At 42.2% G+C, this 25,751-nt stretch overlaps 1 protein-coding gene across 12 annotated transcripts in view; it reads right to left on the bottom strand.

Annotated features, from left to right (window-relative positions):
- Positions 1-25,751, bottom strand: part of LOC115099952 (spindle assembly abnormal protein 6 homolog) — a 311,055-nt gene that overhangs the window by 135,663 nt on the left and 149,641 nt on the right. For all 12 annotated transcript variants that reach the window (XM_029618040.1, XM_029618030.1, XM_029618093.1 and 9 more), the window contains 3 exons: positions 20,334-20,423; positions 20,073-20,252; positions 11,785-11,866 (listed from right to left, as the gene is read on the bottom strand). In XM_029618040.1, coding sequence (XP_029473900.1) covers positions 11,785-11,866; positions 20,073-20,252; positions 20,334-20,423 — 352 coding nt within the window. The remainder of the gene's footprint in view (positions 1-11,784; positions 11,867-20,072; positions 20,253-20,333; positions 20,424-25,751) is intronic.

Genomic DNA, 25,751 nt, shown 5'->3' with positions numbered 1-25,751 from the left:
GGCTTCACAGACAGGGGGGGGCTGCCTGACCCTCACTCCTGACTTCCCCCATGTCCCAGCTAGTGAATGGTGTGTGGGTAGGGGGGGGGGGAGGATGGTGAAGTCTGAGACAGCTCCCTCCCTGCATTACTAGTGAGAGGCTGGCTTCACAGACAGGGGGGAGCTGCCTGACCCTCACTCCTCCGGGGTATTGTGATCTTCCTGCACACAGTGCCCTATCCCTGATACCAGGGGTGTTGTGATCTTCCTGCATGCAGTGCCCTATCCCTATTAATACCAGGAGTGTTGTGATCTTCCTGCATGCAGTGCCCTATCCCTATTAATACCAGGAGTGTTGTGATCTTCCCTGCATGCAGTGCCCTATCCCTGATATCGGGATGTGTGCAAGAAGATCACAACACCCCCGGTATCAGGAATAGGGCACTGTGTGCAGGAAGATCACAACACCCCCAGTATCAGGAATAGGGCACTGTGTGCAGGAAGATCACAACACCCCTGGTATTAGGGATAGGGCACTGTGTGCAGGAAGATCACAACACTCCTGGTATTAATAGGATAGGGCACTGTGTGCAGGAAGATCACAATACCCCTGGTATCAGGGTTAGGGCACAAGTTCTAGTCACATTGACTGATCACATTACTTGTTTTGTCAAGCTACCAACTGTGTCCATTTCCCATCCCCATATACTGTCCAGTAGGAACTTGGTAACATGAAAAATAAGAGGGCAGCCAATAGGAATACATATTCATTCCTAAACTGACCTTAACTGACCTGAAAAGTGTCAAATTGTATCATTTTCAGTTAGTGCGCACTAATCCCAGTTAGTTGCGCACTAACTTCGCGTTAGTGCGCACTAACTCGAGTTAGTTAGTGCGCCACCGCACTAATCTGAAAAAAGAAAAAAAAAAACGATTTTTAACGATTTTTTAACTAACAATCGTTGCCTGAAGGACGATTTCTTGCCAGGCCCACACGATTTCTATCGTTCTAAGACGATATATGAAAACGATGGTTCACATCCCTAGATATAATTTCCATGCCACTACCAAAAATTCCTCCCTTTCCTTGAGAGTCACTTCGCAATATGCTTCCTAAACCATCTAGAATATATCAACTACAGTACAGAAGGAGCCCAGCAGAGAAAATATGTATCTCATGAATAGCAAAAGGGATGTTCTATAGGTTACACAACTTGTCCATTCCTTACTCAATATTATATTATGTGTAATCCACTTTGCATGATATATTTTGCCTATACAAAATAAGTGTGCTAGATATTAAATAAAATTTTCAGCAGTCTTATCTTCTGGAAATCATGACATAATTTGAACAGTCATTTTGTCTTTTTTCTATTAAAGCAGCTTGTTGTAGCAGAGAAATATAAATTATGAACAATTTTTTTTCTTTGAAAGCAACACAAACTATCAATGTATTTCTAGTCATTTTCAGCTCTCAGAACTAGAAATCTTCAACTCTGTCCTGTAACCCAGAGACAACTTAACTGCTGAAATGGTGCCTGGCTGAAACATTTCACTTTCAGCTTGGAAAAAAAAAAAAAAAGAGGAAGTCACTACTGTACAAGCCTCACCTTGGGAACCCAATACTGGAAGTTTATGAGTATTTCCCTTGTATGGTGCCAAGATTTTCCCACAGACGCATACAGCTCAACAATCGAACGAAAACTTAGGTGTAATACAGCATTTCCTCACACATCTAGTAACATCTAACATGCATTAGAGTCTTCATTAAACTTTCCCACAAAATGAGTTTCAAATGACTTCATTTCAGTTTCAAATGCATTTACTCAAATGTATTTGCAGATTAAATGGAATGCATTTTAAAACCATTTGTGGTAAATTCAAAATGAGCACCACAGTATAACTATGCAAAATGAGATTGCTTGAGTGCGAGTTTGTGCATCTGTAGTCCTAAATTATCAACTTTCACAAACATATGTCCTTCAAACATGTCCTTTTTCCACATATAGCTGATGCCAAGATACAGATCTATATTGATTGCTTAAAGCATTGCAAAGAGGAAGGATTAACTAAAAAGAGGAAGCTATCTACAACACTCATAAGCAGTACCACAGAAGGAGTGGCCTAGTGGTTAAAGCAATGGGTTGAGAACCAGGGAACCGAGGGACTGATTTTGGGCATGTCACTATCTTCTATCACATCAGATGCCCACAGACTGTAAGCTCTTTGGGGCAGGAAGATATTGTACCTGTCATCTAATAATGCTTTAAGCCATCTTGATCATCATTTGGAAAGTTGGACTAAAAATACAAAAATGATTATGTTTTATGATGCTGAAAGAAGCTGAAGTTTTGAGGTACAAGAGGCATAGACATTCCTGCCTACAAAGGAAGCATGTGCCAAAAAGGGATGTCAGCAGTGGTATGCAGTCAAGGCTTTCAAGAGATTCAGTGAATCCTCAGCCCATAGGCATTCCTACGGGTCGCAAGTGCCACCACAACATTAAATATTGGATTGGCAGAGATAACCAAACCCCTGCCTGATCCAATCAATGGTGATATGCCTGCCTATCATAAGTCTTGCAACTCTTATCATGAGACCAGCCCGGCAGCAGTAGGGAGATGATTGGCTAAACTCCTGTTACTGTCCACCCCTCAAACCGGCAGGGACGTCAGCAGATCCCATCCGCTTCACAACCAAAGAAGAAAAATGGCCTGCAGTGGCACGAGCACAGCTCACCTGCTTGTGGACAAAGAAGAGAGGCCTGGCGAATTCATGAATGGATCCCATCCCTCTCGTAGTCAAAGAAGAACCAGGCCCGATGGAGCCAGGATAGCTGCTAGAGATGTGAATCGGAACCAGAATCGGTTTGGATTACGGTTCCGATTCACATGTGTTTTTTTTTTCATCGGGCCCGATCGCGGATTTGTTTATTGGCTGCGCCCGAAGCCGATAAAAAAAACCCACCCCAACCCTTTTAAAAACTAATACCTTAGCTTCCCCCCACCTTCTTGATCCCCCCAAAAAACTTTTTACAGGTACCTGGTGGTCCAGTGGGGGTCCCTGGAGCGATTCTCCCGCTCCCGGGCCATCGGCTGCCACTAATCAAAATGGCGCCGATGGCCCTTTGCCCTTACCATGTGACAGGGTATTCGTGCCATTGGCCGGACCCTGTCACATGATAAGAGCACTGGATGGCCTGCGCCATCTTGTGCTCCTACCATGGACAGGGGCTGACCAATGGCACCGGTAGCCCCTGTGACTAGTAAGGGCAAAAGGCTATCGGCGACATTTTGATTACTGGCAGCCGATGGCCCGAGTGCAGGAGATCGCTCCTGGACCCCCGCTGGACCACCAGGGGCTTTTTGCAAGTCCTTGGGGGACCCTCCTGACCCCCACAAGACTTGCCAAAGTCCAGCGGGGTCAGGGAGCGACCACTGCACTCGGACCGTCAGCCATGCGAGTATCCAAAATGGCGCTGATAGCCTTTGCCTTACTATGTCACAGGGCTACCGGTGCCATTGGTCAACCCCTGTCACTTGGTAGGAGCACAAGATGGCGCGGGCCATTCCAGTTGCTCCTACCATGTGACAGGGTCCAGCAATGGCATGGATACCCTGTCACATGGTAAGGGCAAAGGGCCATCGGCGCCATTTTGATTAGTGGCAGCTGACGGCCCGGGAGCGAGAGATGCTCCAGGGACCCCCCACTGGGCCACCAGGTACCTGTAAAGTTTTTTTTTTTTTGGGGGGGGTTGGGAGGGTGGGGGAAGCTAAGGGATTAGTTTTAAAGGGTCGGGGTAGTTTAGGGGTTATTTTTGTGTGCCGTTTTTCCCACCCTCCCCCAAAACGATAAGAGAACCCCCAAGCATCAATATCGTGGGGGTTTTCCTATCATTTTGGGGGAGCCCCGATTTCTGACGATTTTGAAAATATCGTCCGATATTTTCAATCGTCCGAAGCCCGATTCACATCCCTAATAGCTGCTTGTGTGTGCCTCAGAGAGAAAAAGAGAGACAGAGAGAGAGAGAGAGAAAGCCTGCAGTGTGTGTGTCTGTGAGAAGGAGAGAAAGACAGATTGGGAACCTGCTTGTGTTTAATTGTGTGTGCGTGAGTGAGAGAGAGAGAGAGAGAGTGATTGGGAGCCTGCTTGTGTTTGTGCATGTGAGAGAGATAGACAGAGTGCCTGCTTGTGTAAGCACCTGTGAGAGAGATTGAGAGCCTGCTTGCTTGTGTGCCTGTGGGAGTGATTGGGGGCCTGTTTGTGTGCGCACCCTTATGAGGTTGCATGCCTGTGAAAGCATTGTGTCATTTATAGGCTTTCACAACCCTCACATATGTCTGGCACCATGTTGAAAATGGTGAGGCCTGCTATTGCCTCTACCACATGACAGGGGCTGCTCAATGGCACTGGCAGCTCTTTTCACATGATAAGGGCAAGGGGTTGCTGGCACTCTTTTTACTAATGGCTGCTGCTGGCCCGGGAGTGGGAGATCATTTCCAGGCCCCACCACCCTGCAAGGCCACCACAGACTTTGGGTGAGTCTTAAAGGGGGGGGGGGTTTCAGGATAGTAGGCAGAGGGCTTGTTGGTAGGGAGGTTAGGTTTGGGTATGGGAAGGATTAGGGTTGTTGGGTTTTTTTTTGTTTGTTTTCAAATACAAATTTTTCACGAAAAGAAAAACCAACCATCCAGATTTTTCCATGGTTGCACTGCATAATACAGTTGGGCTTGTGGTTTCCTGTTCAGTTTTTGAGGGTGTATTTCTATTTATAATTTATGACCTTTATTGTTTTGGTGAGGGTCTGTCTTATGTAACTAATTCTTGATGTGAAAATGATGGCAATTATCACTGGCTTTTGCGACATTATGGCCATCCCTTCTTTATTTTTATTTTTAAAAATGTTTGCTCTTTATTAATTTCACCTGCATGTAGAAAGCTGTTTTAAATGTTATTGCAGAAAATATTTTTTTCATATACATTTTATTTCACTGCTTTTAGTAGATATTAGGCGACTTTTTTAAGCAAGGGATGGACTTAGCCAATATTCCCTTTAAGGACTGGGTTTCTGTGAATATAAAATTGATAGGCTTTTTGCATCAAATAAAGTAGTACTCACAAGGTAATGTAACCAAAAATGTTTGCACACAGCAAGCCAATCCTTAAAAGGAGCACTGGGCATTAGGGAGAAGGAAATTGGGATTGGTTCTTGAGGGGATTGGGTTTAGAGAAAAAAAGAGTGCTATTTGGGTTGGCCCTTGGGGAGGGAAGTTAGTGCTGTTCAATTTAGATAAAAGTACATTTGCTACCATTTTCATAGTCACCTGACCAGTAGATATTAATATATGTAACATTGTAAAATTTGGCTTGATGCGCTATGAGGATCAAGCAAACTTGAAAGTATGCCCTGATATAAAAAGTGGTTGAGAAGCTCTGCTCTAGAGGAGAGGTGGTTGATGGCGCAAGATTGCTGTAGACTGGGGAGGTAGGGTGAGGAGAGCCAGTGACACGTGTGGGAGAGGGAAGTGAGCCAATCACCTGCTATTCTGGTCACCGCATCTCAAAAAAGATATAGTTGCACTGGAGAAAATGCAGAGAAGGGTGACCAAAATGACAAGTGGCATGGAATGGCTGGCCTATGAGGAAAGGCTAAAGAGGTTAGGGTTGTTCAATTTGGAGAAGAGATGACTGAGGTGGGATATGATAAAGGTCTACAAAATCATGAAAGGACTTGAACAAGTTAATGTAAATCAGTTAATAAGAACATAAGAACATGCCATACTGGGTCAGACCAAGGGTCCATCAAGCCCAGCATCCTGTTTCCAACAGTGGCCAATCCAGGCTGTAAGTACCTGGCAAGTACCCAAAAACTAAGTATATCCCATGCTAGTATTAGCAGTGGCTATTTTCTAAGTCAACTTGATTAATAGCAGGTAATGGACTTCTCCTCCAAGAACTTATCCAAACCTTTTTTAAACCCAGCTACATTAACTGCAATAACCACATCCCCTGGCAACAAATTCCAGAGTTTAATTGTGCATTGAGTGAAAAAGAACTTTCTCCAATTAGTTTTAAATGTGCTACATGCTAACTTCATGGAGTGCCCCCTAGTCCTTCTATTATCCGAAAGAGTAAACAACCGATTCACATTTACCCATTCTAGACCTCTCATGATTTTAAATACCTCTATCATATCCCCCCTCAGCTGTCTATTCTCCAAGCTGAATAGTCCTAACCTCTTTAGTCTTTCCTCACAGGGGAGCTATTCCATCCCCTTTATCATTTTGGTCACCCTTCTCTGTACCTTCTCTAACGCAACTATATCTTTTTTGAGATGTGGCGACCAAAATTGTACACAGTATTCAAGGTGCGGTCTCACCATGGAGCAATACAGAGGCATTATGACATTTTCCGTTTTATTCACCATACCCTTCCTAATAATCTTAACATTCTGTTTGCTTTTTTCACTGCCGCAGCACACTGAGCCGACGATTTCAAAGTATTGTCCACTAAGATGTCTAGATCTCTTTCCTGGGTGGTAGCTCCTAATATGGAACCTAACATCGTGTAACTATAGCATGGGTTATTTTTCCCTATATGCATTACCTTGCACTTATCCACATTAAATTTCATCTGCCATTTGGATGCCCAATTTTCCAGTCTCACAAGGTCCTCCTGCAATTTATCACAATCCTCTTGTTATTTAACTACTCTGAATAATTTTGTATCATCTGCAAATTTGATTCCTCACTTGTATTCCTTTCCAGATCATTTATAAATATATTGAAAAGGACTAGGGGGTCACTCCCTGATGTTGGCAAGTAGCTCATTTAAAACAAATCAAAGATATTTCTTTTTCACTCAGCGCATAGTTAAGCTCTGGAATTCATTGCCAGAGGATGTGGTTACAGCAGTTATTGTAACTGGGTTTTAAAAAGGCTTGGATAAGTGGCTAGAGGAAAAAGCCATAATTTGCTATTAATTAATAAGCAATAATAGCTTGTGATTTATCTAATGTTTAGGTACTTGCCAGGTACTTGTGACTTGGATTGGTCACTTTTAGAGACAAGATACTGGGCTTGATGGACCCTTGGTCTGACCCAGTATGGCATATCTTATGCTCTTATGTATAAATGTCACCGCATGCCACTGGATGACAGAAATCAGTTTCTTAGCCCACTGACCAGGAGCTCAAGTTAATTCTCCTGGGAAACAATCCTAAAAGTTCATTTTTTACCCAAGAGTTTGCAAATTATCTGAAATTAGAAGATATTTTCAGGGTTTCTTCTAAAATATTACAATCTCCAAATTACAGGTGCAAATCATAAAGGTTTGGCTCAATGGATAAGACCAATTAAATATTTTCTTTTATATAGGCTTATCATAGCATACAATGAAATTCACAATAAATACACCAAATATTCTCTCCCCATCAGTTCCATCTCCTTTTCACTCCCCCATCACCCCACTGATCTATCTCCCTCCATCACAGCACTCTCTCGGTCCCACTGTCTCTCACTCTTCCACATCCCCATTCTCAGTCCATACTCTTGGTATCACTACCTTATTTTCTCTCACTCTCCACCCTCCCAACCCCCATGCCTTCATCCAACTCTCTTGCTGTTCCCTTCACTCATTCTCACAAACCTTTGTGGAAGGAAAGCACAGTAATGGCAGTTTGGGGCTGATAAAAGCACTGTCTGCTCCCCAAGTGGCTAACTCCCTCCTCCTAAGCCAAGTATGTTTCCATCCACATGGATATGTGTACTGCATAAGATGGGGAGGAGGCAGAGTATTGTGTGATTGTGTGCTTGTGTGACAAGCTCCAGATAGACTCAGGCCTTATTACTTAGATTTTATTCAGAAAGACATAGTATTACAGACCTGCTACTGTGGCTTCTTCCTAGCACTAACTGCTTTCTGTGGCATGTCCTCTGAACTACTGCTAGTCTGCTGGAGGCCTGCCATTGCTCAGTTCTATGCAAGTCATTGCAGCATGACCATCTAGTGGAGAGGAGGTTGTCTATCATAACACTATGGGGATAGACAGCAGCATTGAGTTTATGGTACCCGCTTTGCTGCTGCTCTTCTGTGGGGTGAGGTTCGCCAGTGGCTGTTTGTCTCCTTGAGTCTTGGTTGATTGATGTGAAGTACCCTATCAGTCAAACTTGACTGCCCATGGCTATCAATGGCTGGGTAGGTTGGACTCTGCACCCCAGTCTCAACTCTTTCAGTTTTCAGTGGCTAGTGGAATGGGTTACGCAAGCTGTTCCAGGTCTCCTACAGTCCTGGACAGCTTGCAGAATAGGGTCTGCCAGTCACTGCAATGTTTCCCAACACTGTCCTGGAGGTACACTTAATCAGTCAAGTTTTTAGGATATCTATGATGAATATGCATAGATCTGCATACATATGAGATTCAGTATATTCAAATCTATCTCATGCATTTTTATTCTGATAATCCTGAACTGAATAGGTATTCCTCCGGTAGAGGGCTGATCTGCAATGAAAAAGAAATGAATAAGAGTGAAAAAAAAAAATTCACGCTCCTGATTATTCTGTCCAGGCTGAGTATGGTGGATGTGCACTGCTGCCTACCCCCATTAGTTGTTAGTGAAATCCTCTTCTCTGAGCAATACCATTTGGCAGGAAGACATTGCTTTCTTCATTGCATTATGTTCCTAATCACCATGATAAAGGTCACCACATAGAGCAATGATCTTCACTATTTAAGTGGAGGACACTTTGGATCCAATGGAGCTGTCCGAGCAGAGCCAGGTTAGGGAAAGAAGACCTCCTCCAATGTTTGGCCCACAAGGGGGTGGTGGTCCCCTCCAATGTCGCAGTTGACGAAGGAGGTCCTCCTCACTACCTCCCACTGGTCAGCACCACCCTCCTTTTTTCTTCCTTGTTGTTCTTCAGTCATCTCGGGTGAGTACATTTTAGGGATGTGAATCATTTTTATAACAAACTGAAATATCGTACGATTTTTCAAAGTTCGTTATATATCAGTTAAAAAGCGAAACAAACTCCCCCCCCCCCCCCCCCCCCCCCCCGAATTTTAGTAAAAATTGTTTTTCGGGTTAGTGTGCGCTAACTTCCGTTAGAGCGCACTAACAAAAAAAGGTTTATTTTTGTTATTTTTGTTAGTGCGCTCTAATGGGAGTTAGCGCGTACTAACCTGAAATACGATTTTTCACTAAAAAAAAATGCTGATCTTTGGGAAAATGAGATTTTCCCATGGCCAGACGAACCCAAAAGCGCAAACGATCGGGCACCCGATTCACATCCCTAGTACATATACATCCTCCACTTCTGTTGCCTTGCTTTGCCTGTTCCACTCACTCCCAACTCCACACCCCCTCACTTTGATCCTCTCAAATTACACTGCATTTGGCTCCCCCATTGCCAACAATTAAGACACTGAAAAAGTGTACTCAGTTTGTAGCTTTGTGGCTTCACTCCTCTCTTTGTGGAACTCTTCCTGCTGCTGGCTATGTTGAAGTTGACCTCCTCCTCCCTATGCTATGCTCTTCCTGCTGCTGGCTGTGCCATGTTTCCTGCTTCTCTGGCATGGGAAGGAGATGGAGCGGCCCTTTCAATTTCCTTGGCTGTTGGGACCTGGCTGTTCCTGCTCCTCTGGCTCTCAGTATGTTATGGAGCCAGGTCAGGAGGGAGGAGGAGCAGAGCGCAGCACAGCAGTCTGCCTCTCCTGCTCCTCTCCAACTCAGTGCGGGGCCAGGGGCAGTGCTCTTTGCTGCTATGGACTGCCTCTCCTTCTCCATGACAGCCAACTGCTGGACTAGGCTGGAGTTGGAGCAAGGGCTTGGCTCTTTTCGCCATCATAGACCCTTGCCTTCTCCTGCTCCTCTCCAGATATGCAGGGAGTGCAGAGGCCTTCAATCATGGATAAAACATGTGCAGGATGTTTTTCTTCCCACTGGTAGTGGACCATCGGGAGCCACTCTAGGGGTCCACTGGCTCCTGAGCCTTACCTTGAAGAACATTGACAGAGCCTGAGCAAGTGGACACATGTGCAGGGTGGGGGCAGGTCTTTTGTGGATTCAATTAATCCTTCAAGCTCTGGATGCATGCCATTGCAGGCTTAAAATCAGCTTGACTTATAATCAAATGCTTTCATTTTTCTAAGGTAAAGAATCTTGCAGGAGTAAAATGTTGCAAAATTAACCTAAAACTATAGAATCCTGGATTTAAGGAACAGGATAAAAATCAACACCAGTTTTGTCTTTTGGAAAAGCAAAACACTGAACTTCCCAAGATCTGATTATACTTGGATACAAGTTATACTTGATTAAGAACTTTTATAGCATTGTTTCTAAAAAAAACTTTAGTTATGATGGACTAATCTTTTGCCAATCATGAATCCTGAGCTTTCCTCATTTGCTTCTGCTTTCAGTGGCTGCTTGAGCATTTTGAGTCAAACACCCCAGGATTAGCACAATATAAATTCTAACAGCTTAGGTTTTATATCATCTTATGGTTCATAAATTTGCCCCAGTTCAAATTTGTATATTAATAGATGGCCATGTAGAGCTATTGGGGGGGGGGGGGGGGTTATGTATAATTATAAGAGGTGAGCACTGATGGATGTGCGACCTTGCTTGAGAAAAGTTTCACACATTTTCTAAGTGTGAAGCCTTTTTTGCACTTTTTTTTGATTTTGCACAGTTTTGGGGTTCACATGATCACTTTGATCCAATTTTTTTTTTATGGTTAAAAAAAATGACAAAAAAACAGTGGAAACTTCAGGAAATCCAGAAGTTAGTTTCACTCATAAATGTCATTATCTACATAGTCATACCTTTATATTCTTTCCCAGAAGACACTTGTGTTTTTTTCATCACATAAATTGTCACAGTCTCCTAATCTCCAAAAAAAAAATACTTTCTAAAATTTTTCATAAACTAGTTCTCCCCTTCCCACCTCTTGTCCAAATTTACTTTACTGAGCTATATAAATACTCATAATCTACTCTGGAAATCCTCTCGAGACTGACCCAATCAAATCAAAGCAAAAAATGCTTCATCTTCACTATACTTAAAACAAGGTAAGAAAAATACGGAATTCTTGTTGGGAAGGGGGGGTTGAGAAAGAAAGATGATGTGCTCCTCTGTAATCAAGAAAGTTGGTTTGGGGATATCATCATAATGCAATACCCAATATAAGCTTAAAAACCAGAAACACATTTCTTTAATTGCAACTACCTAGTGAACAATTTCAGCTGACTAGAGTGCCATTTAAGCTAACACTTAAAACTACTGATGAGGAAAATTGTGTGCACCAAAGCAAAAAGTGTTCCAATATACCAAATTAATGCACTTGAATATGGGAACTTTCAGGTTAAAATGAACAACAAAATAATACCTTTTGTTAATGTAAGCAAATAAGAGAAGTGTCTCTTCTAAAGCAGGAGACAAAGTAACCTTAAAGTAAAGTCGTCGATTGGGAACAAGAGAATGAGAAATGTTAAAATAAATAATTGATAATGAAAATAAAGGTTAAAAAAACCAAAGAACACATATTGCAAGTAATCCTCCTAAAAACATGCAATACCTTTATCAGCCCCATTAACTTCTATAAATCCGAGCACATTACTGGTTGGTTTGGTACTGAACATACCAACTGTAACTTTAAGCTGGAAACTGGAAGGCTTGCACTTCTTCATGAAGTGCTGGAAAGCAAGCAAAACGAAATGTACCAAGGAAAATAAGTGCTTTGGAGCTGAAATGGTTGCCTCACTGCAGTCAATATTTCCACTTTAAAGTATGCCTGGACTCTGCTTACCATTCTCATTCGTTTTCAACAGCTGTTTGCTTTCTTCCAATTTCTGAACAGTGATATCCAGCTGCTCTTGTAACTTTAAGGCCTGAGAAAAGTATTCATGGTAGATCATGTATGAATCATCTTTGCAAATGTTAGAAATAGCATACATTCAAAAGTGTCACACATTTAAGTTGTTGCCATGAAATGGAATGCATGCAAGGCACCTGAAAAACACATTATGCAACCTCAGAGTTTCAGAGCAATCTTTGACCATGCAAATTTAAAAGAGCAATTAAGCTTTTGATGGCATAGCAAGCTGCTGATCATCAATTTTTGCAAGAAAAGCTTATATGCTTGATAAGGTTTGCATTTAGTATAAATGGCTTCATGCAACCCAAATTAAATTAAAAAAAAAAAATCACCACAAGAGATGGCATAGCCTTTGGATCGAATGGATTACAGTAAAAATTAACAGGGTACTTTTTTGGGAGGGGGAGGGGGGAAACAAAAATCTACCCATCTCTACTTTCAAGAACAAGAGCCAGATTTAAAGATCACCCAAATCAGGGCAAGAAATGTACTAAAAAGCCTGCAAAGGCAAATGAAGCATAATTCTCAAAGCTAGTTACCTAGGTAAACAGCTTGGCCGAGCCTGCCTCCCCCTTCCCCAACATAAAGTCCACGGAGGCCTTCACAGTGTGCTGACTTTTAGCCGGGTTGCATAGGTGGCCGGCTCTAGAGATTAAAACCGTGCACATGCTGGCCATTTCTTCAGACATACGCATACCGTTATGCTCCTCTTTGGTCACCCACACAAACAGCAGCAGCAAAACATGCAGCCACTTTCAGCTCGCATGCTCTGTGGCTGCTAATTTTCAGAAAGGGAAGGACACACTTTTCTTTTGAAAATTGCCCTCTATTTGTAACATTTTGAAATTGTGCATTTTAGCTCAAAGCATTGATTTCCTGTAATTTTCCATACAGTTCTCAAAAGGCTAATCGTACCTACAGGAATATTTTCCTGTGACTTGCGATTACTCTAATCCCCCCCCACTCTTCCATCTCCTTTCTGCATAATTTCCGTTCTCCTTCCCATTCTGCCTCTCAGACAGATGATTTTCCCAACATCTCTCATTATAAACTTGGAGATGTATTTTGATGTATAACCCCACTTGGAGCACATAAGATGATGATGAAAAATTCTGACACTTTTGGACTCTCAGGATTTTTTGGGTTCAACAATTTGGGTCATTCAGATGATGATGTGGACCTTGGCTAGAGGCAGTGAAGTAGTTGGCTCTTGATCTGGACAGGGACCCCCCCCCCACCTCTCTTCCACTTGTTGCTTGTTGTTACAGTACCCTCCCACATACATGTGCCACACCAAGGTAGCATTCGCACTCTCAACTCAGCAGCCATAAACAACATGCAGAGGGTAGAATAAGATGACTGAATAACTCAGAGTTCACAGGATTCACGGTCAAGATACAGGACAGGTTATAACTCAGACAGGTACCCCAAATTTAGAACACTGTTTATACACCCTTCCTCATCTTCCACCTTTAATGAGCTACCAGGAGGAAGGCAAGGTTCACATCCCCAAAATACTCCCAATTACTTCTCCAAATCTGCTGACCACAGGAATATATGGTAACACCCCTAGATTCCCTCCTCACTCCTTCAATTAAATTCCAGGTGGGACATGGGGCTCATATCCTTAATACACTTCTTGGAGTAACTAACTGACCACCCACCTCCCCCCCAAGTAATAGACTTTTTTCTCACAAACTCTTCAGAGTTCTTCCAACTGAGGCACTCACATCATAGGCCCCAAGCATTGTCTGCATACTGGTTCTGTGCCATTTTCTCCACCACTGCTAAGGACTTCTTTGGAATGCTCCACACTCCAATACTCCTTTCATATTTCCTTCTTCATTGTCTCCAGTTCCCCAGCCATTTCCTCTGAGGAAGGAAACACCATCACTCTAGACTTCAGGCTTTCGCTTGAAGGGAAAAGCCTGTGAAAGGCCCACATCCAATGTGGAGGATCCCAGTCCTCCCAGCCCAGAAGCTTCTTCCCTCCAGTCTCCTATATCCTGAGGCTCCTCAGAAATTCCTTTGAATTCCTGTCCCCACCAAACTTTACCTAGGTTATATAGCTTTCTTTGGCTACTCCTAGAGAGGCCTGCTACTGCACCTGATGCCATCCAGAAGCAGCTCAATGGTACAGAAAACCCCATATCAATGCATCTATTTTTTTCCAACTCAACATTGAGGACACCGCAGGTCTCCCCACACAAATTTCCTTGAAATACCAAACTTATGAATGGGAATGCAAGTTGGTGATCTCATCATGCAAGCAATAGCTTTTAGAAAATGAGGGTCAGTGAGATCATCCTCATTTTTAGAGCCCTACTTTCTTCGGTCTCATCCTCAGGATAATCTACCTCTTCTGTTGTATCAACTTCCCTCTTCTGTTTCATTCTTAGGATCATCTTTCTCTTTCTATGGATCAGAGTTATCCTGTGGATCATCTGCCTCAACCTGTGAATCATCCTCATCATCTTAACACAGCTGTTTTGCACAAATCATGTCACCTTTTAAATATCTCAAACTACTGTTTACTGGCAGTAGACATTTCCTTTTCAGAGCTATCTGCTTAAACAGTAAGCCTTCACACAAACTTCATTGCCTTCTCCTGGATTATCAATGTACATACAGGGACATTACATGGGTTCTGATCTTCGAACATTCAATCTTTCCATATTTTTCATGACATTGGTGCTAAGATGAGACATCTTAACAGTTAAAGAGGGGCTTCATGTTATGATGGGGAGGTTTGATAAAGGCTGTAATTTTGTTGATTAACTTGATGTTAATCTTAGTATTTATTTTATTGATGATTGTATAGTTTTTATTTTTTTTAATGTTTTTAGGGTTATATTTATTAAATGGGTAGGGATTTTATTGAATTGTAATTATGTATATTTATGATTATTGTTATTGTATATTTATGATTATTGTTATTGTATATTTCAAATCTGATTCTTTTTATTCCATGCTGTATTATCTCTTTGCAGTTCTTGAAAAATTACCTAAAAACATGTTAAATAAAATAAAAAAGTGTTGCTGGCTTGAGAATGGGCTTTTATTTTGCCTTTGTTTTCATGGATTGGTCCACTGGTGGATGTTAGAAGCCCTCATGCCTTTGATGTTTAGGCCATTTTTCAGCATATTTCAAAGCATCATAAAACTTGCATTTTCATACCCTCAGTAATACTTTTTCTATCTCTAATGACACCCCTGCTCTTACTTCCAAATAATGAATGTTTCCAAACATCTCCATTTACTTTTCTTTTGTTCATTTCCAACAGGATGGGGCAGAATGCAGACAGAGGCTATGAAGTGCAGCAGGCTTTTTGTCCCAGGCTATTACTGAAATAAATCTGTAGTAAACTGTGTAACCTGCATGGAGCGGCAGTTGCTTCCTTAGTAGAGGGCATGGGGATTTTCATCCTTAACCAATTAGCATTGATTCTTTTGACACAACTGCAACATCACTCTCTGCTTCATCAGTGAGGGATGAAAGGTGGCGGGAAAAAGGGAATTGAATTCAGATGACTGCCAGTGCTGGGTCCCAAATTTTATGGTCTGGGATACTGATAGACAGACATTATGAAAAAAAAAAAAAAGCTCAGGTCTGAATTATGAAGAGTTGCTCACTTCATAAAAATATTGCTAGCAGTTATTTTGGCTATGGGTTTGACAGTTGCTTGGTTTTGATTTTAAATATTACTACCCTTAATACAAAGCTTGGGGGCTAACCTTCTGGGCAGACTGGATGGACCATTTGGTCTTTTTCTGCCGTGGTTACTATGTGACTGAAGGAACTGTTTAAAATGGCTCTGGACTGTAGCAGGCTTTGTCTCTCTGTGCAGAACAGGAAGCTGCCTGCAAGAAGCTGGGCAATACAGGAAGCATGCTGGAAAATATATTCCTCTATTGCAACCGCATTCCATATATCAAATCCAGATCCCAAAACAATATTTCTGTTGTAGCAAAATTCCATTGAATGAGTTTCCACGTAAAGAACAATTGCTATACTAGATTCTGAACTACTACTAGCAATGGGGCTGAAGCGAAATATTGAGCATTAAAACTGTGCTGAAAATAAGCACACAATTTCTTAAATGCATAAGCTGATGTATTATTAACTCCCAATAAGCTAATAGTATGCTAATGCATTGGGAGTTAAAAATGTGCATAAACCAGAAAAGGCTTAGAGCATAGCAAAATAATTTATGCACATAAATCATTTTATGAACATAAGAAATTGCCATGCTGGGTCAGACCAAGGGTCCATCAAGCCCAGCATCCTGCTTCCAATAGAGGCCAAACCAGGCCACAAGAACCTGGCAAGTACCCAAACACCAAGAAGATCCCATGCTACTGATGCAATTAATAGCAGTGGCTATTCCCTAAGTCAACTTGATTAATAGCCATTAATGGACTTCTCCTCCAAGAACTAATCCAAACCTTTTTTGAACCCAGCTACACTAACGACATCCCCTGGCAACAAATTCCAGAGCTTTATTGTGCATTGAGTGAAAAAGAATTTTCTCTGATTATTCTTAAATGTGCTACTTGCTAACTTCATGGAATGCCCCCTGGTTCTTCTATTATCCGAAAGTAAAAATAACCAATTCACATCTTCTCGTTCAAGACCTCTCATGATCTTAAAGACCTTTATCATATCTCCCCCCTCAGTCGTCTCTTCTTCAAGCTGAAGAGCCCTAACTTCTTCAGCCTTTCCTCATAGGGGAGCTGTTCCATTCCCTTTATCATTTTGGTTGCCCTTCTCTGTACCTTCTCCATTGCAATTCTATTTTTTTGAAATGCGGCGACCAGAATTGTACACAGTATTCAAGGTGTGATCTCACCATGGAGCGATACAGAGGCATTATTATGCATTCCCTTTCTAATAATTCCTAACATTCTGTTTGCTTTTTTGACTGCTGCAGCACACTGAGCCAACATTTCAAAGTATTATCCACTAAGATGCCTAGATCTTTTTCCTGGGTGGTAGCTCCTAATATGGAACCTAACATCAAGTAACTACAGCAAGGGTTATTTTTCCCTATATGCAACACCTTGCACTTGTCCACATTAAATTTCATCTGCCAATTGAATGCCAATCTTCCAGTCTTGCAAGGTCCTCCTGTAACGTATCACAATCCACTTCTAATTTAACTACTCTGAATAATTTGTTTGATACGTAAATTTGATAACCTCGCTCATCGTATTCCTTTCCAGAAAACTGTTTATGTGCAAAAATCATGTTTCCCACACATAAAGTATGATTTTTGCACATAAATAATGTGTTCTGCACATAGTTAGGAGAAGAGAGTTAGGAGCATATTTTCTGTGCTCCTTGCTTCAATGAGGAGCATATCTTTTACTGTGCGGATAACTTTTGTTCTCTTAATGAGCGTCGGGACCTGTACTTGGGATTTATGTGCAGAAAATATGCTTTGTGCACACAAAAATATGTTTTCTGTGCATAAAATCCGGACTACAGTCCCAGCACCGGAACTCCAGCTTCCACTCATAGATTAAACCTTAGCCCTGAAAACTTCCCTCCACCTCAAGACCAGACGTTCCAAGCACCAAGAAAACATTGGGGAGTAATATCTAATGCCTTCATTAGCATGGTATTTGCATGAGAGGGAGATAATGAATATGCACAGATCTAAGCACACATTTTTGTATGCACAACTCTTTGCTGCATCAGCAGTAAAGTTTGTGCACAAAAAACCATGCACATAACTGGAGGTTATTCTGTGCGCTCTGCTGACCACACCTTATTGCACAGGCCTGAATAATAGTATCTAAATCAAGCTCAGGCAACAAAAGGTAGAAAATAAATGAATTCTTCATTCTGTTCTTAGTCTCAGGGTTGGCTTGTGTGTGCGCAATCTGTGCAGTTGCACAGGGCGCCCAGTACCAGGGGGTACCAGTGTCCTCTCCTGATGCAGCAGCTGCATTAAAGAAGAGCTGCACTTCTTTTAGAAGGCCTGCAGGTTGATGAAGACTTTCTGCTAAGGGCTCATGGAGTCAAGTGTTTCTGGCTGCCCCTGCCAACAAGAGAGCCGTGCTGGAAATTTAGGGCTTCTAAGTTCTGCTTCTTGCCACTGACACTTCCCTCACCCACATGGGAGAGTGAGAGGGGCCAATCAAAGGAAACAGTGTTCAGAGGTTTGTGGTCTACAGTACTGCTCTCCTGACAGTCGGGCCAGGTAGGGCTGGATTAATGGTCAGCCTAGCCAGGCAGGTGCCTGGGCCTCCAATTTATAAGGAGTGCTGAGTTGCTTCGTGCTGTCAGGAGAACGTCTGCAATGCATGTTTAAGCGACTCTTGTTAGCTTCTCCACCTGGCTTTGCGTTTGGCTGAGTATCACTGCCACCCTACTCCTGCCTCCTTGTAGCACCTCTCTGGAAGCATCTGGATGCCACTAATAGCCAAATGAGCGCAGCTGAGAGCTGCCAGAGGCACTGCTAGAGCCAGCAGGAGGGCAGGAGGCATTCACATCTCCACAGCAGAACTCCTGTGCGCACTTCTTCAGGCTGAATTGGGTTCTTTAATTTCAAAATAAGGGGAATGGAACAGCTCCCCTATGAGGAAAGACTAAAGAGGTTAGGACTTTTCAGCTTGGAGAAGAGACGGCTGAGGGGGGATATGATAGATGTTTAAAATCATGAGAGGTCTAGAACGGGTAGATGTAAATTGGTTATTTACTCTTTCGGATAGTAGAAAGACTAGGGGGCACTCCATGAAGTTAGCATGGGGCACATTTAAAACTAATCGGAGAAAGTTCTTTTTTACTCAACGCACAATTAAACTCTGGAATTTGTTGCCAGAGGATGTGGTTAGTGCAGTTAGTGTAGCTGGGTTTAAAAAAGGCTTGGATAAGTTCTTGGAGAAGAAGTCCATTAACTGCTATTAATCAAGTTGACTTAGGGAACAGCCACTGCTATTACTGGCATTAGTAGCATGGGATCTTCTTAGTGTTTGGGAAATTGCCAGGTTCTTATGGCCTGGTTTGGCCACTGTTGGAAACAGGATGCTGGGCTTGATGGACCCTTGGTCTGACCCAGTATGGCATTTTCTTATGTTCTTAATTTGGGATTGTGGGCCGCTGTGCAAGGGACCTGGCTGGGCCACCGGGAAATCAAATTAGCAGCCTGTCTGGGGCATCCAAATGTCTTAGTCCAGCCCTAGGGCAGATGTGGAGGATGGAAAGCAAGAGTAAAGCTGCTGGTGGTGGAGTTTCTGCACAGGGCGCTGATTAGCCTAGAGCTGTCCCTGCTTAGTCTTTCCCCTGTTTCTTTTCTTATGTCTTCTCTCCATTTTGCTTTTCCATATTTCTTCCTTTTTCCATCTTTTCATCTCTCTGACATCTTTCACCATTGATCTCACCACTACATATTTTCTTTGCCTTTATATCTTCCTCATATCTCTGTTACTCTATCTTCCTTTGTAGGACCCATGTGCCTCCATATATCATCTGAAATTGTTTAGACTTCAGAAAATGCAACCCAAGTTCTTACAACCTAGATTATTTATATTGCTTTATGGTCTGCACAACTTCCTAGCCAATTGCCGCAACCCTCTCCACAGTTGGATGTAGGGCTGGTCTGCAGTGAGGGTGGATGGGGCAGGGGACTCTCTGGAGGAGACCGAGATGAAGTGCGTGTTGGGTGGGGGTCTGGTTATCTGGCCATTTTTTTCCATTTTTCAATTATGGCAACCGCAGTCCAAAAAGGCAAGCAGGGCTCATCTCTCACAGCTCCTCCCTTCTTCTCTAGGGTGCAGATCCAGGATTTTCTCTAGATCTTGTGTTCTGACCTTCTCCTTCTGTTTTACAGGGTGGACTGCTGCTTCTAGTCTGCTCTCTCCTGGGGCTACTGCCTTCTGCTTCCTTCTCTAGCTCCCTGTTTTGCTAGCTATGGAAAGCCATACTGGTTCATTTCAAGCCCATATTCCACAGAAAATATTGTGAAAGTAAAGAAAAAAAGTTTCATAAAACCACTGTGGGAATTGAGACAAAACTTTATCTTTCTCTCTTAGACAGAAAATCCCCAAGTTCTTTCTGTGCAAGTTTTTGTTTACATGCAAATGTGTAGAAGTTTGTCTATCACAAAAGAGCAGGAATTCAATTCTTGAACAAAAGATGCATTATTTCTAAACCATGCAGATTGTTTTTTGTAGCTTTATTGTCCACCCCTTAAATCTGATCCTTGGTGCCTTACCTCCACCTCCTTTTGCTGAAGTGCCTGTTTTACATTAGCAAGTTCTAGTTTCTCCTTCTGCATTGCTTGTTCCTTTTCTCCCAGCAGTTTCTCCTGTTGCATGGTCACTGCATTTTTTAGCTTTATTTTCTCCATTAATTTCTTCAGGTCTGTTTGCAGTTTTTTGATAATTTCATTTGCCTTTTGAAAATAGGACATATCATAAATAACCACCAACACAACACCACCAACAATATACAGTTATTCATCAAAACTACTTACTTTCAGAAGCTCTTCTGAAAGAGACTTCACGGTTGTTTCTAGTTTTACAATTTGAACCCGTTTCTGCTCTAACGATCCTTCTAGCTTTCTCTGAAAGACAGATTGCATTCACAAATGGATTACTTTAATAAATACATAAAAGTTGCAATTGATCAACAGCATTTCAACACAGCTCAATTGGAAACTGACAATGCAGAACGTGTTCCCTTACGAGCAGGGTCAGATGTATTAAGCTTTCTTCCCACAGACAAACAGGAAAAACCTTTTAGTACATTAAGACCATAATGGTATTGTATATTGCCCTGCACCTCAGAGACAAACACAAACACACACACCCTTTTTCCCCGCTAGTGACTGATTATGCAGCTTAAACACCACACTGCAAGGCACCACCGTCTCCAGTGGAGCAAGACCAATGTTGCTTTAATTGTAGGGTAAGAAAAAAATAAGCTGATTGATTATTCCCTTTTGTCAATGGTATACCCTTCTCTTACTGAAAAAAGACAGCAGTTACTGTCTGTATTGTGATGCAATATAATGTTAGTATATTTTCTTCTCTAACTTCCCAAGAATTGCATAAGGTAGATTACAAACCATAAACTGTATCGTCATAAAATAGAACATGACATACCATAGTAAAACAGCAAATAAAAACTACAGGCAAACTAAAACTAACACACATACCCAGCAATGACCTATAAAATAGGGGAAGATGCTTCCATTAAACAATCCAAATATTAAGAACATATCAATAAATATTGCAACTGAAGTATCAAAATATAAAATCTCAGCACTAATACAGCTATGACTTGGCTTTCACCACTAAGTAAATAAGAGACAAAAAACAAGCTTTCCTGTTGAGTAAACTGTTTTGCAGGGCTTAAGTTAAGATAGCTGGTTTTATGATTTTATATGCTGTCAATTTGGGGGTTTTTTTTTTATCATTTCAAATATTGTCCAGCTAGTGTCTACGGGACTAGTTTTGTCAGCATGGTGCTTTATTGTATTGCGGGATCAAAGAATAACATTATTTCACTATGCAGTCATAAACATTCCTAAATTTTCTCTGAGGCACCAAACTACCAAGACAGACAGCTCTTGTTCACTATATAAAAACTTACTTCATAACCTTAAGTTTTATATGGAATGCAAAGGAGAACATTTTTGTTCCCTAGAGCCTCTGGAAAAAGCAGGAACCTTTCATTTCCAGTAGGATTACAAAATTGATTCTGCTTCTCTAAACTGATACTGGGGAGGCTTGCAGCCCAACTGCATACTTCTCCCAGCTGCCTTCGTGGTTGACTCTGGAAGTCACCATACAAAACCACCTCGGACTTGAGCTGCTCCCTCCCAATGCTCCTCGAGCAGCTGACCAGGTACTGGGGAGATTGCAGACCTCTCTTTCTGCCTGATTCACTAAAGCTTTTCTCCCATTCTGTGTCTATGGGAAATTGCCTTGATGAATCAGGCCCTTTATTTGCTATGGCTCCACTACATTTTCTTTTCCTGATGCTAATCCTCCCCAACCTTATTCCCTGCTGCAAACCACTACTGACACCAATCTGCCTTCCCCCAATTTTTTTCTTTTCATCCAGTCAGCGCTTTACTCTCTGACAGCATCTCATCCTTGTCACTGTTGTCTCACCTACACCTTTCCTACATATTCTCCTTCGCTGTAGCTGAGGATATCAGTCCAAACCTTGGCCCTCCAAGGCAACTTTCACTCCATCAGTGCATATCAAATCATTATCCCCTCCAGTCTTATCACTATTCCCCTTCTCCTTCCCTCATGCTCCCTGTGGAATAGCCACTCTATTTCCAACAAGCTTGCCTATATTCATGACCTTTTTCTCTCTCATACTCCATCTCCTTGCCTTGACAGAGACCTGATTTTCTTTTGAGCACTCTGCTTCAGTTGATGCTCTCTATCATGAAGTTTATCTGTTTTCCCATACACCTCACATAGGCTGTGAGGTGGTGGAGTTAGACTACTTCTGTCTCCCCTCGTGAAGTTTTCAAACTGTTCTTCCACTTTAATTCCGCTCTTTTTCATTTGAGGCCCATTTCATATGCCTATTCACCCCAGTACCTCTCTCCAGATAGCTGTCATTTATCAACCACCTAATAAATCCCTCTCCTCCTTTCTCACCAAATTTGATTCCTGTCTTTCCTTCTTCCTTGACCCATCTTCCTCTTCCTTTATTCTTGGTGACTTTAACCTTCATGTTGATGACTCCTCCAGCTCTTATGCCTCAAAACTCCATTCTTTAATCTCTTCATTTGATCTCCAACTCTGCTCAACTGCCCCTACTCACAAGCACGGCCAGTGCCTTGACCTAGTCCTTTCCTCCAACTGCTGTCTTTCATTCTTCTCCACCTCAGTTCTTACTATCTCAGGTCCTCATCTGATAAATTTTACATTAAATCCCTCTCCCCCACAGCCTCATCCAATCACTACCAACACCTTCAGGAACTTCCAAGCTGTCGACTCTTGTATCCTCTCCAGTACAGTTTTATCTTTCCTTTCCTCTATTATATTGTCTGAGTCAGTTTACAAAGCAGTTTCTTCTTACAGCGTTATACTTCCTCTCCTTTGGACACTTTCCCCTCCCCTTACCCATCCTGTAGTATGCACCAGACCCTAGCCTTAGCTCAGCTCAAGAAATTGTGTCCTATGTTCCTGTGCCCGCTCTGCAGAACATTTCTGGCTAAAAGATCTATGCACATGCAGACTTCATATATTTCAATTCATGCTAATCTCTTTCCAGTCTGCTGTTGCACTTGCCATACCAGACTACTACATCCACCTGACAAACTCTCTTGCATCCAACCTTGGACATCTCTTTACCACACTCAATTCTCTCCTCAAATGTCCTTTGTTTCCCTTCCCCCACTTGACTCTGTTCTCAACCAGGTTAACTCTACCTCCATCTCCCCCCACTTCTTTCCTCTACACTCCCCTTGCCTCCACTACTCTCCCCTCCTTTCCTGAAGTCACAGTGGAGGAAGTTGCCCATCTTTTCCTCCAAACTCACTACTTGTTCCTATCTCCACTGTCATCCCTTCCATCTGTCATATCCTCAAATCTATCACTTTCCATTGCTACTGTTCTTGCTGCCTTCAAACATGCTGTGATCACATCACTCCTTAAAAAACTCTCAATGAACCCTACCTGCCCAGCTATCGTTCCATCTTCTGCCTCCCTTTTGTTTTCAAACTATTTGAATTTGTAGTTTACCACTATGTTCATGACTTTTTCTTCTCAAGCCTGCTTACAGCCTTTTTGATTTTAACTTTTTTCTTAAAAAATGAAGTTCCCAATCATATGTTTTCCTTGATTAGATAGTAAGCTCTGCTGAGCAGAGACTGTCTTTTATATGGTTTTTTTGTACAGCCCTGCATACATTAAGTATTGCTATAAAATTGCCAAGTAATAGCAGTCTAAACATGGCAACATTATAGCATCTCAATAAATGTTTTTATTACTAAATTAAATATTTTGACCTATGTTTTTTTCAATCAACTTATTCAATCAAATATTTAGCTTGGCTAAAATGTAAAGATTTGAAATATCAATCTTCAAATAGCCCGCATAGCTGCAAAGTCCTTAGGTACATCGTACCCATGGATCTTCAAAGATTCAAGTATGTAAAAACTTTGCACCTGCTTTTTTTTTTTTTTTGCAGGAGAACATTTTCCAAAAAACACAAAAGATTTGAAAATCTAAATCTACACACCTTTGTTTTCCTTGTTCTCAGACTATATCCTTCTCAATCCAGCTAAAAGTACATGTGCTGTGGATATCCGCATGTACTTTCATCCAGGCAGAGGAGAAAAATTTACAGGTAGATCTATTTAACAAGGTAAATGGATTTTAAAAGTATATAAGGTAATTAAGTAATGTTTTAGACCAATTTTCTTTCAGATGCTGATTGGGAATGGTATGCTCCCCTCTTCACTCCCTACTCAAAATCTGAGATAAAGACAGAAGACCTAGGGGGTTGTCTACATTTATTTGCTCCATAATGTTATACCCTGTTATACGATGGACCAAAGCAGAGATTCTGGAAGGTTGGGATAGTTGGAAACATAGAGCTTACAAAAAACATAGAAAATTGATAGATCTAGACCTTTCAAAAGCCAAGCCATAAGACAAAATGGAATAAGATCTCCATAACAATCGGACTCTGGACCAGGAGCTGCTAGATATCTGGGAGATGGAGAGGAAGATCAACCCACAATATCAGATCTGCGTACCATAGTCTTTAAGGCCAACCTGATGCCACAAGGGCTACTTGATTGTTCCCAGCCTCTATCTTGTACAGAACACAGTGGACCAGAGGCCATAGTGGAAACCTATGAAGAAGTCCCTCCTGAGGACAACACTGGGTAAGTGCATCTATCCCCTGTATGCCAAACTCCCTACAATGACTGAAGAACCAAGGAACCTGTGTGTTCTTGCACGTAGCCCTAAATCAGGCTTACTAATAGCCTTGTCTCCCTAACATTAAGATGAGATGGTCCCCAAACTCATCTTCCATATTGCCATGTGGCTGCCAAGGAGCTGACAAAGCTGTGGGAAGCTGCACTAAAATGACCACTGTTTCTGCTGGAACTGACTTGGGAGGGGCCTCCCCATCCACTGGATCAGACCAACAAGCTGCTGTAGAAACCTTTTCTTGCTGCAAGGGAGCTGGCATGGGCAATCAGGGAGGTCAATGAACACCCTCCCATCACTCCCTGACACGTACAAAGGCAGAGTACAATGGCCCTGAAGGGTAGGCAAACCACCTGCTCCCCCCACACGCATGACAGTGGTGGCTCCTGTTCTCCTTCTCCATTCCTGGCCATTTCAACATACCCACACAGTGGCACTGCTGCAAGAAGTTTACCCTGGCACTACCCAGAGGTTCCTGAATGCTAGACTACCAAATTCTGCTGCATGGAAGTGACTGCTTCAACTCCCATTTAATTTTTTTTTTTAAATCAGCTTTTAAAGAGACATGTAGAAAGAGTATAGATAGGGGTGGGAAGGGGGAGACAGGCTGGAGAAGCCTATCCACAGCAGCAGCAAAATATAAAAGAAAACTTTTATTTTTCCTTTGCAAGTCAAGGAATAGGGCCCACCCCTCAAGCTCTATCTAGTCCTCTCAGATTGGGAGATAATCAAGTGGGCACACACTGCTGAGCATACCAGTGACCTGGCCCCGTGCTAGGTCAAAGTTGTCCTGGAAATTCTGCTGCATCACCAGCGAGTCCTATCACCTGCTGGAGTTTCTCGGTGCTGTACCACCTATATAAAGTGGTGATGATGTCATGGAGAATGTATTGTGTGCTGCACCTCCATCTCTTTGTAGGTAGATGTAATCCACATGTCATGGACTGGACTTGGGTTGCAGGACGAAATGGAATGCAGAG

Source organism: Rhinatrema bivittatum, chromosome 1 (assembly GCF_901001135.1).
Source record: "Rhinatrema bivittatum chromosome 1, aRhiBiv1.1, whole genome shotgun sequence".
NCBI classification, from domain to species: domain Eukaryota; kingdom Metazoa; phylum Chordata; class Amphibia; order Gymnophiona; family Rhinatrematidae; genus Rhinatrema; species Rhinatrema bivittatum.
The sequence above is the reverse complement of the archived record's forward strand: the minus strand, read 5'-3'. Positions and strand labels throughout refer to the sequence as shown.